At 42.5% G+C, this 20,040-nt stretch overlaps 1 protein-coding gene across 1 annotated transcript in view; it reads left to right on the top strand.

Annotated features, from left to right (window-relative positions):
• The window catches only part of polrmt (polymerase (RNA) mitochondrial (DNA directed)), a 65,051-nt gene that overhangs the window by 32,710 nt on the left and 12,301 nt on the right, over positions 1-20,040 (top strand). Inside the window, exons 14-16 of the mRNA XM_069679706.1 lie at positions 317-403; positions 4,337-4,450; positions 17,429-17,481. Of these exons, the coding sequence (XP_069535807.1) occupies positions 317-403; positions 4,337-4,450; positions 17,429-17,481 (254 nt within the window). The remainder of the gene's footprint in view (positions 1-316; positions 404-4,336; positions 4,451-17,428; positions 17,482-20,040) is intronic.

Here is a 20,040-nt window from a genome sequence, read left to right as displayed (position 1 = left end):
AAAATTGTGCTAAATGACTTCTGCATAATGTCCCTAATTGTTTAAACAGGGAATTAGGGGGGAGTGTAATTGTGAGTGATTACAGAGGGATGGATGGCGGATGAGACAGCTCCTACCAAGGAGGAGATCATATCACTGTAATGATATAAGAAAACACCATTCTCATTCAGTGCTGCAACTTTAATCACTTATATTATATATTTATATGTATATATAAGTACATAGTTAAAAAATCAATGTGTGGCTTGTTTAAGTTGAGAAACGCTTGGAGCAAAAATGTAATGATGTGACTGTTAATCATGTGTTGTATTTGCAGACCTACGTGTGGGATGCATCTCATTACCTGGTGCGTCTGGTGTTCAGTGGCTTGAAAGAGATGTTTACAGGGACCAGAGAGATCCAGGTGAGACTTTTAAAAGTGACAAATACACACAACAAATTACCCCCACTTAAAAAACTGACCCTTTTGTTGTACTCTTTGTATACTGGTACAGACATTTAGTAAAACTACCTGAATTCTTAAGCCCCTTTTCCACCCTGCCTGTTCAAGGCGGGATTATTACGCCTCTGTTACATCTCGTCTCTAATGTAAAACGCATGGAGGCGGAATGGTGCGACGAAGTTGTTTCACCTCTGACCCGGCATCGGAGGTAGTAACAGAGGCGCATGTAGCCCATGTTAGAAAAGCAATGGAAAGAAATGATGGAAAGTGTAATATTGTAAGAGGGACTCTTCACTTTGATTGACACTGGGCGGCTTAGTGGGTGAACGCAACTTAGCCAATAGGGTGGAGACGCCCAGCATACCTTGCAGGTTGCTTGACCGCAGTCTCTCAGCTATCCGCCATCTTGCTGGTCATGCTTTGGCAATATTACCTGCTGTTTTTTGACTTTTTGTGTGCTGAAATCGTCCAAAAACTACTCTGCTGCCCTGTCCGGAGGTAGAGAGATTCACACTGCTCAGCGGTCAGGTTTTGGTAGACTGTGGATTTTGGACCAAATCCGGTGCCAGGGAGATCATCCGATGAAGATGAGAGATTCCAGTTAACTGGATGGCGAGCCAACCTACAGGTCCTTGAAGAGGATCAGATGGACTGTTACTGAGAAAGGATTTCCTCTTCATTTCATGGTGTGGTAGGACTAAGTAAACACAGATCAATGATCGATCCAACGCATAAATGGGACACTTTTTTTTTTTTTGTGCTCACTTTTATTTTAGTTTGTTATTTTGGGGGATAATTTGTACAATATTGTGTTGTGTGAATGCTAAACATAACCGCGGTTGAATTGTTCAATACACGTACAAATTCATCCTTGTGATTCGTCTCTTTCCTGATATTCAAATCTAGAGCTCCTGCCGTCCTAGTCCTTCTGAAACTGGTCCACCATAATTATTTTGAGCTTTTATTATTGTCATAGCTTTAAATCGTAACCAGGGTTGGACGTAACAGAAGCGAAACGGCGTCTGTGTAAACAGCGGAGCCGGCAGGGCGGAACAGCGCTGTGTGTGTGTGTATGTGAAGCTTGCGCTGTTTGTTTACACCTTGCGCACGTTTTGCTTCCGCAACACTAGAACGCGATGTAAAAACACACACTGGGGCGGCTTTCCGCGAACAATGTAAAATAGCAAAGGCGGATATCGGCGTGTTGGCCGATCCATTTTTAAGCCAATATCGGCCGATACCGATAACGTGCCGATAATATCGTGCATCCCTATTAAATTTGTGTAAGGAAATAGGTCTTGAAATATGTATATTGGTAAGTCTAAACTCAAATTAACTATGTAAATCTTTATAACAGATATGAGTCTCTATGTTCCCTTTATTAAATACTAAATCACTGTACTCCCCGGGAAACAGGGCAGACTTGTTTACTCAAATTTCAGATTCCTGACCTACTAATACTTCTTACTAGGATGTTGGATGTTTTTTATCAATGACTAGTTTACTTCACCATTACCCCGGCAACAGCACTCATTCATCACGTAGACTCCATTTATAGATTGAGGACGTGCACCTGGCAGGGGCTTGTGCATTATCTCCATAGGCAGGGAGGAGTCTGGCGAGCAGAGCGAAACACCACCCACTGCTGCTGTGTGTGTCCTTTGGGGAAAGTGTGGGGACGGCCCAGTCTGAAAAATCTGCTTCCCTTCGAGCCTCGGTGCTGACCTGATGCTCCAGTGCATGCATGTGTGTTTGTGTGTGTGCTGATGCTCTTTAAATAGGTCACATCCTCTCACATTTTGTAGCAGTGAGTTGAAGTATGAGTGAGAGAGAGGAAGCTGATCAATCCCCGGTGCTGTCATCCCTGACCTCTCTACGGTCTCTTTACATTTATTCTGTCAACACTGCTGTTCCACTCTTTCTACCTCTTATCAATCTATGGATTGATCAGTCACCCTCCACAGCTATCTCACTAGTTAATCTGTCTCTCCTCTGTGTTTGCTTTCATGCTATCTTCATTTTATTTTACCTGAACGAGGTAGGGGATGATGAATGGAGCAGCTTTGGGCCAGACTGCTACCGGGACATATTTATCTTTCCTACAGCTCCCTCTGTGTGCCTGCATGTGTGAGGAGGCTCTGGTGGGACTTCAACAGTCCTTCTATTCTTGGAGATAAACTGTGCCAGACGCTTATGCAAACATCACTGTTGCACTTGCAATTTTTAGAGTAAGCAACAACCCCTCACCTGTACCTCAGCAAGTTTGCAACAATTGTTTGGCACTCCAGGAAGTAGAACAGCAGACCTAAATGTAGAGATCATCTGTCAACGCTGGGGAGAAAACAGTTCCTTTTTTCTCTCTGTTGTTCCACATGTCCCGTGGTGTTTTTATATTCTTATCCTGATCTTATTCATGAAAAAATTAAACATGAAAGCCTCATCACCGGACCTTCAAAACTCACTGATTTGTGTTTGATTGCTCTGATGTCATTCACGCAATACAAACTCAAGCAACAGGCAGATATTGGCACTCTTGATTGCTAACGTACGTTGATCTTCTGCCCAGTGTGTGCATTCACTTAAAGAGGGGGTATCATGCTGTTTCACATTTTAAGACATGTATGTAATGTTACAATGTTGGATGTCCAGACTAAATGTTTCAATCTGTAGGTAAAATTACGTTGGAGTAATCCCCTGCTAAACAAGTCTAAGTCTGCAGCTGTGAACACTTGCTTTCAGACAGACTTCCTCCACTTTGTGATGTCACAAAGTGGAGGAACTCTATATTTGGTCATCTGCAAGAGACACAGCAGAACTTCCTGCCCCTGGCACAGTTCAAAGACATGTCCACCCGGCAGCTCAGACTGCATTGGAAATGTTTTTCACTCCACCGCTCTGCTCAACGGCTCTGCTCGTCAAGTTGGTTAAGAATGTCTCGGAGAAAGAAAGTTTTTCCTTAGCTGTGAAGGAAAGACATCCATGTTTACTTTTCCAAAGAGCAGCAGATATTCAGTTCAAATCGAAAAAGTGAAATTTACTCTTTGCTGACAACTCTGTAACACGGCCACAGGGTAGAGGTCTTCATGGGTCTACCGTAACCCAAGGACCTGGGGTCGGGACTTGTTTTAAAATCCTCGGTTCCGAGTCTGCTCAACATTATGTGTAATACCCGAGTGGATCCGGGAAGACCTGGCCGTGTTTAGAAAGTGTTCATGATTAAAGTACTGTGTGTGTCTGTGTGTGTATTTTAACTTGCAACAATGTGTCATTTGCATGAGAACGTGCGGGAAATTAAAGTGGAAAAAAACATAAGAAAGAGCAAAAATGAGTTGAGTGTCATGTCAGGTTCAGAGAAAAGTTGAAGCCAAAGCCGGTAATGATGGATACCTTCCTCGCTGATGTGGACAAAAAAGCTAAAAGAAAATGAATATAAAGAGGTAAAACCTCGTTTATGCTAATTGTGGCAAAAGATGAGAAGAAAGTATGCGCAGTTACGTGTAACACGTGTGTGTGGCTTCTAAACGAGCCGCGCGTTTGTCATCCGTCTGCATGACAGCAAGTGGACTTTTAATCTGAAATAACTAGTGAATTAGCATCTCTGTTTTTATCAACACGACATGGATACCAGGAAACTGCCCCTGACAGGCTTTGGAGAGCTGGCCAATCAGAAGAAATCAGGCTTGTAGGGGCGGGGTTTCTTAAAGGGACAGAGCTGACTGAGTCGTTTCAGGCAGAGGCCGTATGAGGGCCTGCACAGAGCACCAGTGTGAGAAAAAATAATGAGCTTTTTTAACTATAAATTATGCTAAACTACTCCACAGGTATCCCAGAGTGAAATATGAAGCTTGACATAATACCCCGCCTTTAACCTCTACTGGCATCCATGTGTTGCAGGATTGGCTGACAGAGAGCGCCAGGCTCATCTCCAAGTCCGGCCACACAGTGGAGTGGGTGACCCCCCTGGGTTTACCCGTCATCCAGCCCTACCACCGAATACGCAACCAAGTGGTAAGTCCCATTCTAAGGCATGTGTAGTGGTTCTCTGCTGGTCCCTCTGGAGAGTTGTGTAGGGTTAAGCATTTGGAACGTCTCCACTTTACATCAGTTATTAAACTGCAGAGCTTTCACTTGATTTCACACATAATTTCACACAACGTTGAAGTAGAAGTATTTGCACTATTTTAATGCTGAGCGCCTTACCCACTCTTGGAATGATCACCATAGTTTCATATAGCTACTGATAGACAGCTGAGACAAAACCCGCCTGTCTTCATTTTTCCGTATTTCGTAAATTCACCGCCTGACCTTTCTACACTTCCCATCATGTATCTTCACCTGCTATTGTTGCTCCTCTTCACTCTTTGTCTCAACCTTCAAAACATTCTTGATACTCCCACAGCTGACCTTTTCATAGCACGCACTGTATACACTTTTAACTCACAGAAGTATGCAGCACTCATTAATCTCTCTCTTGACATACTGACCAACAATAGATCCCCTGTGTGTGCCAGCTTTATTGTAGTCAGATTTAAGCCAGAATTTTCCTTTTGTTCTGATATTTCCATGAGGAAGTAAGGTGCTTTGCATCATCACTTTCACTGTAATCATAATTTCACAGTGTAATTTCCACTCATTACATCTCATTGGACTTTGATGGAATTTCTGATGGACCTCATAAGAAATGAGGGCAGCCGGTTATCTGTGAGACGGATGATTTTAAGTTAGAGTTGTACAGTAGGCGGACACACGTATGATCCAGAAAAGTATTAACACAGAAGAAAAACAGCAGCTCTCATAATGACTTTCAACCTTTAAAAAGCTCTACATCTTGTTAAATCAGTGTTTTTTAACCAAGAGAGCAAGCTGTTGTCCTCACACAGCCAGCCCACAATATTGTCTTCTGCCAAAGCTCAACAGGCATTTGCTTGAATTAGGGGCATTGCCACGGTGCATATACCAAAGCTATTTTGCATTTGTCTTTCAACCGTTAGATTACTGTAAAGGGCACTTCTTGGCTTTAATGTGAAAATGACTGGATGCCCTCAAGCCTCACTTGTGTGTCTAGATTTTTAGAAAGTTTTCTATCAAAGGTTAAAAAGAGGACTCTTCTGGTTATAGCACGTAACTGAGCTTGTGAGATACAATGTAGTCTGACTTTGGGCTTAGTGTAGTCTCTATTTACAGGGATGTGGATTTCCGGGACAGCAAGTGTTCTGGTTTCTGTTTGGACTATGCTTGTAGTCCGAGTAATTTTGACCAATCAGGTATCAGCAAGCTGCAGCATATGCAGGAACAACAGTCCGTGTGGAGAGCAAAAGCAGGCGGAACATAATGCGCCGTAATGACGTCCCGGCTCCCATCAGCAGCTATCTGACAACAATTTAGCTTCTTATTAATCTCTATAAACAGACATTTGCTTGCTAACAGCTAACTATCTGTTCTAGATCTAAAATTCAACTTGAGATAAATTCCCTGACGCGGTGTCACTAAATCCGTTCAGCATTCAGATTTCCCGACTTCCACGAATGCATCAGAAATGTTCTCCTTTCAGCAAATGAGCATTTTAAAAGTAGTTTTCTTCTCCTCTTGAGGACAGACCTGACAAAGCTTCCTTTTTACTTCTTACAAATCTGCATCATGATGTTGACATTTCGGCAAAGGTAAGACCTGTTAATTAAAGTAAATCACAAGAAAAACTTCTTGTCAAAAATTTTCTGTAAACAAGGCAGCACGCGGAGAAAGGAAGTCGTTTATCGTTAACCACCAGCTACACGCCCCAGCATGTTCACAGGTGTCCCCAGATGCTATATCATCGTCAGACCATAGCCCATGGGATCCGAGATTGGGCTTAGTGTGTACACAACTATCCCATTGTTTTAACCACAGCACTGTTTTTATGTGAAACCGCAATTATTCAAATCCAACTTGAATAATTATTGTCTCAGGCTTTTAATATGCAAGACACCCAACCTATCATGAAGCTGTAGTACTGCATGCTTTGCGGGAGGAATTTCCCAGCTGGGCTTTCCAAGTCTCGGTAGGTTTTGTGCAGGGGTGCACCACTGATGGTGTATTGTGATTACTGTGAGAGGCCCAACTATTATGGAACTCAACAACATCAATAGATCTGTCCGTCACTATGGAGATCCTGGCAGCAGAACGTCATAGAGATAACATGTCTGTGTGCCAGCACATCTGCAGATAACATGCTTGTTTGTGAAGGGTGTGTGTGTGTTTATGCATGGAAAGAAAAGGCATGTATATGTCTATATGTGTATGATTATGTAAAATTAATTTTGACCTCTTGTATCTTTAAGCTCATTAATTAAGCAAACGAAGGAGACAGACGTAAAGCGTATGCCAGCACAGGCAGACATCGAGCTCATAGGCGGGCGCCACATGATGCCTGCTCTTTTAGTATGACATCAAGCAGAAGGTTGGCTTAGAGGGGCAGTGACACCTCACAAGCAGGTGCAAGAGGGCGATGGTGACAGATGGTTGGTCCCCTGAGGGTACATCTCTCTCTGTTGCTGAAGTAGAGTGTGTTCCCTTGATTTGATCAGCTTTTTTTTAATGTCCAGCAGGCACCAGGAAGCTGATTAGCCTGTGCTTTTTTTTTTTCAAGGCCTAGAGATTAATAAGTAAATGAATGAATGTGGCGATGACCTCATGGATGAATGAGGTTTTAGCTTACATTTCACAGATCATTTTCTTCATCCCCTGCTATAATTCTCTAATCCAGTTGCATCATTGCGCAACCAAAATGAAACTAACTTGCAGAAAGGTCACCTTTCCCCTGCATAGCTGGATTAAATTCAATCTCCCAGTCTCCTCTCAGCCTCTTAAATCCAAGGCCACACTGTTTCTGGGGGTCATTAGTAATTAGACTCCAAGTAGAATGGGAAGATGAAGTGCAAAAGTCAGAAAGAAAACCAATAAGTGGAGAAAAAGTAGCTACAATGGCATCACATTTTCAAACAGGAGAGTGTGTGTGTGGTGTGCATGTCTGTTGGTTCACTTAAGCGTGCACACAGGGATGAGTACAAATGCCCACCTGTGTATTTAAGAATTCTTCATTGCTGATGAGAGGTGTGGAAACCAGAGTAGGATGGAGTAGCTGAACGTGAACATACATCAGGGAGGTTGCTTAACAGGATTGGGAGATACTAATCGGATCAGAGGTCACTCTGGCTCGGATTCCCAGTTTATTTTTCATTCCCCCTCCCAAGCAAGGTTACAGTAAAAGCTCACTCTCAGCGGATGGTGACACAAGAGAGTCATCTAGATTTGTGAGTTTAGCGTGACTGAAAGCTCATGATCTATTGTCCTCTATGTGGAAAGAATCAGTTTGGCATTGGTTTTTGGTGCTAATTTCCCTGGACAGTTAAGCATTGTGCACAATTTATTATTAGTACAGTACAAACTATAAAATACAGTAGTTTCATTCCTCTTTTCCATCATATAAACAGTCCACTGCCAGCATTAATTAATAGTTAAATATAATGTGTAATAAGCCCTTAGCGTTCATATCTTTAAAAAATTAATCTTACTAATCCTAGTGGAATTAATAGATAATGGGCCCCTTGGTAAAAGCCCCCACACCCCTCCAATGTAAGAGCATGACACCCAAAGTCTCTTAGTGGTTGTACGGCATCTCATTGAAGTAGTGTTGAACCTCAGTGTTGTCTTGGTGGATCTCTTGTGCCTATTTTTTGGTCAAGTTGCATCTATTTCTGGTTGTTTTGTGTTTGTTTGTGACCGTTCCCTTTCGGTGGATTCAGTTGGTACAACTCATATTGAAGGGGATATCAAGCCCTGTGAAGGCTGACTGAGGACACCTCTATCCACATAAAGGCAAATGATCTGTTGTGACACATATACCTCTGTCATCACAGACTTCTTTCACTTCTGGCTCTAGAGCACCACTAATGAGATAGGCTAGCTAGTTATAGCTAGTCATCTCTGTTGGTCATAAGGCTAAAAGTTAACTCAACAGCCCTGGTAGAAGTAAGCCACGCTACCACTCAGGTGAGTGTGGCTTCCCAAGGGGTGTTACTTGTTACATGTCCTTTGTGCCTGGGGTTTGTCCACACCAGGAGATCGTTGAATGAGCCTGCTCTGGCACTCAACTTTAGAGAGGTGGGTCACATTCGTGGAGAAATTGCTGGAAAAAATCTAGTGTGCACGACCCCCTCCACTCCAATTCAAGAGACCCAGCTTGGTCTGACATCAATGGTGCATGGTGGGTGGAAGTCACCCTGGTAACCGGGCTGACCACACAGAGTACATTGAGCTGAAGCTTTTAGAGAACACTGATAGCTCCCCATGTTGACAATGATGTGCTGGACATTGGGTTGCACATGCATGGTTTATCAAATAACCAACAGGAGACTTTGTAATCTGGCCAGTAGGTCCACATGAAATAAACCACTTTGTACCGATGCCATGTAGAGAGTCTTTGGACAAGAAAAAGCTGAAAAGGCTGGTAGGGTCTCTTGTCAGAGAGTATGCCGCTATACTCACCATGCCTCCAACATATCAAGATACTGTATATTTGCCTCCAGAGTGAATACCCACTGCCCCCAATCTTTTCCATTATTGACCATAACGCATTTCTGGGAATGGATGTGCTAGGGCGTCCATAGCCCTCAAAACAACTGGATGCATTTCTCCCAAGTTGAAATGATAGTGACTCTTCTGGAGTCTTGGTAGCTGGTGGAACCTGGTCCTCTCTGCTGGGACTTCCTCTTTTAAGAAGTGGGCTGACTCATCGGCAAGGGCGTTGTACGCCAGAAGCCTAGATGCCTATAAGTGGCAGCTTTCGAGGTGTCAACTTTTGAGGGCAGTTCCGTTCCAATGCTCTATTGCGTTACTTTTGGCACTCCTTCAGAAAGGGTCTCTCCTTTTACACGATTTAGGTCTATTCGGCGGCTATGTATGCCTCTCAAATTGCCTTTGATGATGTGATGCCGAGCGCTTAGCCTCCTGCCTCTGGTTAAATCCAGCTTCCCTTCTTACAATTTGGAAATAATACTTAGGCTCTTTGAGGTCCTCTTTTTGTATGCAGAATTTCTTATAACAAGACTGCACTGTTTCTTGCTTTGACCTCCATATAGCATGTGGGCAAGCATCATGCTTTGTCCGTGTACCCATCTTGTACTCTCACTTTGGATGGCTCTAAGGTAACACTATGCCTGAATGTGCGTTTTAGCCTAAGATTATCCCTGCAGCTTATAAGCTCCATGGCCTTTCAGCTCTTGAGCTTTGGTCCTCCTGCTTTTGCATCTGAGGAGCAAAAGAGATTGGATTCCCGGTGTCCTGTGAGTGTGTTAAGTGCCTACATAGACCACACTCACATGTAAAAAGAAGCATTTATGTGACCAGCTATTTGTCTGTTTTGCTTAACTGGCCAAGGGCAAGGTCCTTTTGAAACAGTGGCTTTCTCACTTGATTGTGAGGCTGTCTTCTAGGCTTACCGTAGCAGGTCTTCTGATGCCTTACGGTGTAAGGGGAAATTCAACCAGGGGTGTGGCACCATCATGGGCTTTGTTTAAGCTCTATCAGAGGCTCATTCTTTTTGGTGGTTCATGAGGCTGATGACATGTTCCATGCTATATGTGCGAGGAACATTTTATGACTAAAACTTCAGTTTCGCGGAGGAAAGAAACGAGGTACAACACTTGATTGGCTCCCAACACAGCTGGGCTCGTTGAAGAGCGGCTATCAAACTGAAGGATGTCTATGATGACAGACGTATGTATGTGCAGGAGGTGCCTCACATATGTTCCAACCGATCATCTTAAGGCATGAATAGAGGTGTCTTATGCTAGGTCATGCCAGGGTGTGATTCCCAATACTATATATATATTATGTTGTACCTTGGTCATGTCCTTCAGGTAACAAAAATTATAGACATTTAATGACTTTAACAACAATATGCCATCGTTTTGCATCTCACTGTGGCCGTTTTATGTGTCTTTGTGGCAAGTTTAATGCATTGAAAAAGTACATTTCTTACCCAAAGGCAACCCAAACTGTTTTTAAAGAGTAAACAGGAAAAGCACAAGACACAAAAAGCAGGCAAACACAAGCGCACAGAGATGAAACAATAAGGAAGACTCATTAAAATCCATGATTAACAGCTAGGTCTTTAGGTTTTTGGTAGGTATACACCTTTTTGTGTCTATCTTTTTGAATCTCTTTGTGGTTTCTTTGCATCTTCTTGTAATGGAATTTCAAAGACTTTGGTTTGTATTCCAAATTCCATGTTGCTACCTTGTTAAATCAATTATATGCTTCGTATGTCTGCCTTACTTTTCCGTTGTATAGGAGCAGAGAAATTCTTGGTGCCTTTACAATCAGAAGCAGTCTGCTTTTCATTCTAATTCTGGGGGACTATGTATCTCTAAATGTCGGAGTGATGCCCCACATGCCCCCTTTTGCCGGCGAACAGAAGTGAGACGTTCCCGGGGGTAGCATGGTGTTTCGTCGACCTTGCAGAATTCTGGCATTTTGGGGGTGAATTAATAAATGCAGCTTGAGTTTCAAGGACAGCCCCGAGTGGTAAAAAAAAAGAAAGTTGGGTAAAAAGTTAGTCTGCGAAAGGTCAGTTGAAGTGTGGCGAGACTCAGGGGTGTCTGTGACTGTGAGTCTGCAGCTGTCTCGATCTGTCTTCGGGGGGGAAAGGCAAGGGAGACGACCAGGTGACCTGGAACATTAAAGAAAGGAGGCGCGTGAGGTGTAACCCCGAACAACTGAGATGAGACGGTTGTTATCAAGCACTATGTGATGAATGGGGCATCCCCTCTTGGCAGTATGGCTTATATATGGTTACTTATGGCTGTTGTATAACCATTTGTGCTGCAACTCTCAGGTGATGAGACCACAGGAGACAATTCCCCACAGACGCACAGCAGGGTAAGCCAAGGTCTCGTTCATCACAACCTGAGGGTTTGAGTCAGGTCTTGTACACAAATCACACAGTTATGCATTATAATGAACAGGACCTCTGTGTACAGTAGTGACCTCTTTTACAGCCTGGCAGTCCATTACTCATCAGAGGTAACCTCCATTTCTTTCACCTCACACCTTTCTACAACACAGCTTGTCTTTTCCCTCCCTCTAACCTATACGTTAGGACACAAAGAGGGGATGTAAAGAGGGGGATGATGGACAGATTCCCCACACAAGTAGAGCGATGGCAGAAACTAATGGGGTTTACCACACTGTGCTTCTATTTTTAAAACCATTTCTTGATAATCGATTGATTTTGTCATTCATCACAGTGATCTTTTGACCAAAATCACCAAACAGAGTAGCTCCCACACCCACCGAGATTGGCTTTGATGTATATTCTACCGTGTGAACACCTGTGACGCTAATCCCAGTATATCATGACTTCTTTATGCATGCAGCTAATAATTTAAATATTCTTCCAGCAGGTCTATCATAAAGAAATCATAATCACAGTATAGTATACATTATTGCTCACACATTTTTAATCACAGTACATTGAAATTAATGTCAAATACAATCATTTTATATTATCTTACTTTCATGTAGCATTTTTTTATTCGGAAAAAACTCCTTAAAAATAATCAAGAGACAGATTTTGATAGGATCGTAAAAAGAGACGACCCGGAGCTGCTCCGTAGCCACAGAATATGAACCAACTACTGAAATACCTGCCACACGTGGAGATTTCACAGTGACGTGGATTTCAGAAAGGTGTATTTACACACAAGAATGACAGATTGTGTAAAGATCACACAGAGATACGTCCTCAGGCTGCTCCATAGCCTCTGAATAATGGAACATTTGTTACACCACATGCCAGCTCCCATGGCGATTTTTAAGCATATGGACAAATGTATTCACAGCTTTAACCCTTAAATTAATTTAAACTCCTCTGGATGTAATATCTCAAACAAATGTTCTATGAGAGCGCACACTTAATTTCAAAAAGTGTCACTTGATTTCATTATATATGGTGTTCTTGACACCTCAATTTCCAGCTCAGCGTTTGTGTTAATGCCGACTTCACAAAAATCCTTAACGTAGCACGGTGTACATTTTCTTTAAACGTGTGAAAACGTGAGAAGCATCCCACATGAAATATCTGTTTCCCAGCTCGTTCATTTAAGATTTGCAAAGAGCATGGAATGAGTATAGTTTGCATTGAGGAGGGATGTGTAGTTCAAAGGGCCTCGTTTTCCTCAATGATCATCCCACAGAGAAGCAATCAAGTTTGAATAAAAGGGCTGTACATTAGAACTAAACATGATTATTAAAGGCATCTCAGAATGGCAGTGGTCATGCTGTAGTATCTCGTGCTCTTGTTTGCAGATGTTATTTGGACTAGGGAGCAACGTGCAACGGATCACAAAACTCACGTTTCGGATTGTTTCATGGTTTTCAGTCCCGGATCAGATCATTTGTCAGATCAGCAAAAAAAAAAATAGAAAATAGATATTTAATATAACTCTTGCCCTCCTCCTGTACCCTTAAGTGTCACTGTAAATGTTAAAGGGCTAGTTCGCCAATTTTCAGCCTCAGTCCTATCGCACTGTTATGGGGAGCTAATGCCATTATGGTAGGAAAAAAATACTATTTGGCTCTGTGCCTTTGGAGGACGCTATCCGCTTCTCCAATGGGTCCTGAAAAACCTCCGCCAGACTACGTGAAACAGGTCATCTGGTGGAGGCCAGGGAGCTTGCTAAACTACACTCTCCCGCCTCCAATGTCATGTCTCGTTCAAAATCGTCAGGTTTGAAATGTAGACTGCAGACCTGAAGATTTTTTAAACAATCCACCGGTATATTCTGGTTATATTTCGGATTCTGTACCGCTCTGAGCCATTGCCTGAATCGCAAACAGTAGTATTTCACCTCCGCGTCTCTCGCTGGGCCGTTCCTTTCAGAGGGAGGGGCGCAATGCACACTGGGTGTTGTAGGAATGTAGAATGGGCTAAACCACGAGCTGTTTGTACAACTTTTTCCACAGCTATGGCGCCAATTTCAAATATTATTGCTTCTATCAATTTCAGAGAACTCCAGCTTTGACTGACAGCGGCTTTTTACAGGGGTGAACTGCTCCTTTAATTTCACAACGATTCCTGGTGCATCCTCAATTTCTTTGTAACTTCACGTTGCTACCTTTCAATAACTAATTTAAGCAGAGCTGAACTCCCTCTTTATTTAGGAAGTGCTTTTAAAAAAACGCTAGGTGAAGCTAGCGCTGCAGCAGCTGCTAAGCTAATGTTTGTGTTCTGTCACTGCATCGATACATGATCGTCAGTGTCCACAACATCCTATTAACTCTAATGATTGTACATCAGAGTAAACATTTCATGGTTACTCTGTGCAGGGATCTGGCGGCAGTATAACTGTATTTACACCATGATGTTAAACTTTGCGTCGGTTGGCGGATCACATGCGTGCTGAACCACTGGAGGGTGATCTGTAGGGTTCACGGATCAATTGTGATCTGTTGCACCACTATTATTGACTATAAAGAAGTGTAATCTTAATACCTCATTTAGCAACGAACATTGACGACTTGTCAGTTAACAGTTGATCCATCCATTTGGCTCAGTGAACCTCTGAGCTGCCAGGCTGTACAATATGAATTGATTAGTTTCTTTAGTTTGCTTATTTGTGATGTAGTTCCTTGTATTGTGCCGAAAAATACATTTTGTCCTCATGTGCAGCCAATAACGGAACAAACAAACACATTTTCTGTTCATACATATTACTGTGGGAAGATCCTTTTCATTAACTAAGAGTTATGATGTATAATAGCTGTATACAATATATAATTTGGAGTACAGATGGACCTAATTGTTTGCAGCACTCTGAATATGATTTTATTGTGATGGCAAACATTTCTGCATCAAAGCTGCTTTCCATCAATGAAAAATGAAAATGTGTTCATGAAGAGCAACAGACAGAGATTCTCAGATACATTAGTGTAGGCTGAAAGCAAGGTAAACAGACTAATGCAAAGTGCTCGCATTGACGAGGAGTTAGCCGCCTGCTGCCTCTCATATCTCTTCCCTGATAGTCGCCCGTCGTTGCCACCCAGGCGTGCATCCAAGGGTCAGGGAAAAACTGCCCTGCCACGGATGCCTTGGCACGGCTGATTGAAGGGACCCTCAAGGCTCAGAAGATTAAAGCGCTAAGTCTTCCCTCCAATAGGAACTGAAGGCTTTAGTGTTGGTCTTAGAGAGTGTGTAAAAAAACATGACGGTATGAAGAGAGCAGCTGAGATCAAAAGGAGGTATCTGCCTGAGAGTCTCTTAGTGTGCATAGACTGGCTAATTGCATGCTGTGCTTAATTTATCCTTCCTTTTCCACTGATGGTTGGCCATTAGTAACGTAATGATATTATCATGTACCAGTTACTCTGTGAAGTTGTTACCTGAAGAGAAAGTAGAGAAAGTGTAATTTGATGTTCATTTGCGCTCTTCATCATCGAACTCCTTTCCAGATTTTCTTCATTAATTAAATCTCATGGAGTCATGAATCACTGTGATTGATTAGCACCTACTTATAGTAAGCTGTAATTGTGTGACATACTCTTTTACTGCTGGGACCTTTCCTGTTCTTGATTTCGACTCTTTCTCTATACATCTTTCCCTGCCTCTCAGTGTGGCCAGATAACCATGGTATTTGTATGATATTTCTGCCCTCTGTATGATATACGATCAATGACGCCAAAAAAGGCTGAATGTACGATCATTTTGCCCCTTCAAAGAAACCCACAATAACAGTTCAGCGATGCATCTGTCACTCATTGCATCTCTGCGCGAGTGCAGCGATATGGTGCTTTTGTTTTGAAGGGTAATAACGGAAGTTATGATTGTGTGGTGGGCTGCGACTGACTCCGTTGTGTGAAGCATACAATTGCCGTCTTGTTCAAAGGACAGGACCTCCGTGTTGTGTCATTAATATGGTGCACAGGCCATCATTTTGCAATTCAGTGTGATATTTTGACCCTTTCTCATTTGTTTCTTTATATCTACAATAGTTTTTGGTAAAATAGGATCATTTTAAGGCTGCGGTATGATATTGCTGTGTTTTCAGTCTGGCTCTCTTTGTCATCTCTGTCCTGTCTGTGGTGTAAGTGCGTCCCTGTAAACTGTCTCATCCTCTTGCCTCTTGGATCTAAAAACTTCTTAGGAGACATTTTAAGCTAAAACAATTCAAAGCGCCTAATGAGCACCATGCAAGCAAATTGTAATACAATGCAGCTCTCTCTCTTTTTAGAAAAGATCCACCTTGACCAGCACTGCTATTAAATGCACACATAGGATGCTCATTTGTTTAGCTTTTTGGAAATGTCCCTTAGTGCAGTAATTCATTTCTGATACAATGGAGTATTAGGGCCACATTAAAGAAAATAACATCTGAAATTATAAGAATAAAGTTGTAATGACACGAGAATACATGGTAATTTTTTTGCCTTAAGCAAAGGAGTTCAAGTATTTTCGGGTCTTGGATCGTGAGATTGACAGGCGGATCGGTGCAGCATCAGCAGTAATGCAGGCGTACCGGACTGTGGTGGTGAAGAGGGAGCTGAGCCTGAAGGCAAAGCTTTCGATTTACCATTACGCTCCCACCCTCACCTATGGTTATGAGCTTTGGGTAGTGACCGAAAGAATGAGATCGCGGATACAGGCTGCCGAAATGAGTTTCCTTCGGAGGGTGTCTGGGCTCAGCCTTAGAGATAGGGTCAGGAGCTCGGAGATCCAGGGGGAGCTCGGAGTAGAGCCGCTTCTCCTTCGCGTCGAAAGGAGCCAGTTGAGGTGGTTCCGGCATCTGGTTAGGATGCCTCCTGCCTCCTGGGCGCCTCCCTTTGGAGGTTTTCCGGGCACGTCCAACTGGGAGGAGACCCCGGGGCAGACCCAGAGCTAGCTGGAGGGATTATATATCCCGTCTGGCCTGGGAACGCCTCGGAATCCCCCAGGAGGAACTGGAAAATGTTGCTGGGGAGAGGGACGCCTGGGTCACCTTGCTGAGTAGGCTGCCACCGCGACCCGGCCCCGGATAAGCGGAAGATAATAGATGGATGGATACATTGTAATTTTATGAGGAAAAAAGCCATAATTTTGGGCCAGGGAATATCACAAGAGCTGTCAGCTGCCTGCGCTGCAATCACTAAAATCAGGAGTCATTTTCAAATAAACTCAAATAAAGTATTTCCTATTTGTGAAACCTGTACTGTCATGTAAAGCTGTGTGATGTGCTTGCGCGTTACGGGATCTTGCATGTTCTTGCGAGGTAGATGTATGCTAGGCTTCCATGCTACCGGGTGTGTTCAATAAATACAGCTCCGACTAAAGTTGTATTAAGCCTCCTGTGCAATCATTTACAAGCATAACTTCACAAGATGCTCACTGTGAAGTTATACGTCAGACATTCCTCATTGTAGCGCGGGCTGTTGGCTGCTCTTCCGATATCCCACTTCATAATAACATATAAGCTAACAGTAGCCTAAAATTATGACTTTATTCTCATAGATTTACGACTTATTCTCGTGATATTACGACTTTATTCTCATAATATAATGATTTTTTTTCCATTATATAACAAATGTATTCTCATAATACTATGACTTTCTTCTCTTATGACTTTATTCTCGTAATCTCAATTTTTTTCGTCTTTAATGTGGCCCTAATACTCGTACATTCTCGTACAGGTACATTTTAGATATGGTTCTGTGGTGTTGATTTTGTGATCATGAACCACATGTTTCACTTTGTCCTTAAAGTCTCTTGAAGAGAAACTGAAAACATACACCTCTAAATGTGCTCCACAACTATTTCAATAATCAATAAATTGATATTGACATTTTTAAGCAAAGATGACAAGCGTTCCTTGGTTCAACTTTCTAAAATGTGATTTTATTTCCTTCGTTCACTATCAGCATGGTGGATTTGATTTTGAAGTTAACCCTCTCATTTATGTCTTTGTCTTTCCTCTGCAGCTGAAGAGTACCATACAACATATCAACCTCCAGATCAGCCATGACGCCAAAGAGTAAGTCTGCAGCTTATACTGTTTCTCTGTGTCTCTCTGACCCACAGCAGATATTATGCTACCTCTTTATTCTCCCATAAAGCTCGTAACCATTTCTAGCTGAAATGTCATTTTAGTGAGCGGAGCATCTTCTTTTGTCTTTTGATCACTTAGTTTGCAAACTTTTGTTTTGGGCCGCTTAGCAACTGTCTGTTAAGCTTTGAGAGGTGGATGGAAGTAGAAAGTAGAGCTCTCTTGGGGCAATTAGCTTACATTTCTAAGAACGTCGGCTCCACAAAAGCGCCGTCTCCAGTGGATATTATGATTTTAATTGCCGACTGAAACTTGGATGTAAGTCTACATTTGTCAAAAAGTAGGAAATGCCATCAGAAGAAATTACTTTGAAAGCTTAGGTTTGGACTTCCAGTTTCTGAGTGAGAAAATTGAATCATAGAATGGAGAGAAAGTAGTTCCAAAAAGTAGTTAAAACTTTTTTGCCCAGAAGCCTTTGGTCTGAGAAAGAAAGAAAGAAAGAAAGAAAGAAGGATTAAACATAGAAAAGGTTTCATGATTGGCAAAAAAATAAAGGGTTAAATCAGTAAAAACACTTACTCATAATCTTTGCTTAGAATTTGCTTGTTCGGTTAAGTTTTTAGATGAGAACCTGCGACAAAGACCAGAACATAACAAATGTCAGTGAAGCTTAGTCCTTTTAATGCTTACAGGTTTAGCAGAGGAGATTTTAACTGTGTGAATATATTTAACACATTATAACACAAGAAGTGGCTCCATTTGCACCTGTGATTTACTGACTGGCAGTCCACTTTGATGATATTTGACTTTTTTAGGATAAAGAGGAGAATAAATGTATTGTTTTTCTGTGTATAAGTGCTAGCTTGAGATGTGTGAATGACTGCTATTTTGGGTAGGCGAGAGCAGAATGTGTTGCTGAAGTTTAAAATAGAAAGGGTGATGGAGGTGAGAAGAGGACATAAAGAGACAGAATGAGAGACAGCGAAGCAGAGTCGTGGGTAGACGGAGTGAGCGCGCTGGAGACAGAGATATGACAGAGACTGACAGCCGTCCTCCTCAGTCTGACATCTACAGTATACCACAGATCCAGCAGTGTGAATACCGAGAAGCCAGCCAGAGCAGAGGAAGAGGCAGCAATGAAGAGAGTTGGAGGGAGGAAAGAGAGGGCAGGATGCCCCTTAAAGGCCGTCTTGCCTGAAAATTGAAATGCGCTGTCAGAAAATGCATCAGGGTTTCACACGCCGACATTCGGAGTTAAACTTCGGCTGATTTTCCTCGTCTTCTCTCTCTGCAGAGACACTCTGAGCACACACAATTGCACTCACTGTGATTAAAGATCCTAAAAAGAGCTCGTCCAGCGTCTGAATATGTAAATGTAGTCCCAGACGGAGAACTGACAACCTTCAAGTCCCCTTTTTTCTTGCTTTTTTCTCTGTAACAGTCGTCTTTAAAGGTGCTCATTATCCAAAAACAAACATTAAATGCTGCACCCTTTGCCAACTCAGTGCGTCTAATGATGTGAAGAGAACAGTCAGCTCTTTTGGGAGAACAGTTACACTTAGGAGAGCTGTGGTCTCTAACCCTCAGAGTACTGACTGTGCACCTTTCCTGACAGTCCGGCCCCTGGGATTTCAAGGTGCCATATTTGTTTCGTGTGTGAGCGTAGGTGTGAGACAAAGGGAAATGAAAGAGAAAGAACGTCTTGTTCTTAGTGTAGACAGCCCGGTGTGCTTGCAAATACATTTCCAGGAATGTTATGTTTTTCAGCTGAAGCCCAAAAATGCAGAACTAAAAGCACTCTGATAAAAGTCTGACATTTCCAAGCCAAAAATAAAATGGACAGAAGGATAACGAGACTGACAGACGAGCAGCGTGTGGCTGTGTGTCTCTGTGTGTGCGCGTGTGTGTGTGTTTTAGCTCGGTCCAAGCTCTCTCCGCTCTGCCTGCATTCCCATTAGAAGTGCGTTCTGGTCTGTGGCAGCCCAGAGGATTTGAATGGCACAGGCTCAGGGTAATGGGAACATGGGGATACAGACAGATTGGCAGGATGGTTTTTTTAACTGCCAGTTCCATCATCAGTAGCAGCAGCACTGCATTTATATTACCATGTACTGTTTCTGTTGTGTAATTCCTCTTTATTTACATGCTGTCATATTGACAATTGCTTACATGTTCGTCACATAGCAGAATATATAAATTGATGTTGATATCCATGTACACAATTGACAAGTCCCGCCCCCCTCATTTACAGCTGCTGCTCAGACAAGCTTGACCAAATGAAACATGCTTATGTCGTATCCATTTAGCTTTATGCTCCAGTGTGTGTAAGGGCATCAGGCCATGTAGCTGACAGGCTGACACCAAGAACCACAGTATGTGATGAGAGGATATTTTAACAGTGTTAACTTTTATGAACAAGGCAAATAGATGTATTATGGCTTCAATGGAAAACCGGGAAATCCTCCACTTTTTTTTTTGAGAGAGATTAAGATAGACTGGAATATTAGTCAATAAGTAAGACTTCCCATAAAGCAGTCAAAACAAACT

Source organism: Semicossyphus pulcher, unplaced genomic scaffold (assembly GCF_022749685.1).
Source record: "Semicossyphus pulcher isolate SPU_LCO1_2020_fin unplaced genomic scaffold, fSemPul1.0.p SCAF_4, whole genome shotgun sequence".
Taxonomy (NCBI): domain Eukaryota; kingdom Metazoa; phylum Chordata; class Actinopteri; order Labriformes; family Labridae; genus Semicossyphus; species Semicossyphus pulcher.
Note: the sequence above shows the minus strand (reverse complement) of the source record. Positions and strands in the feature narration are given on the sequence as shown.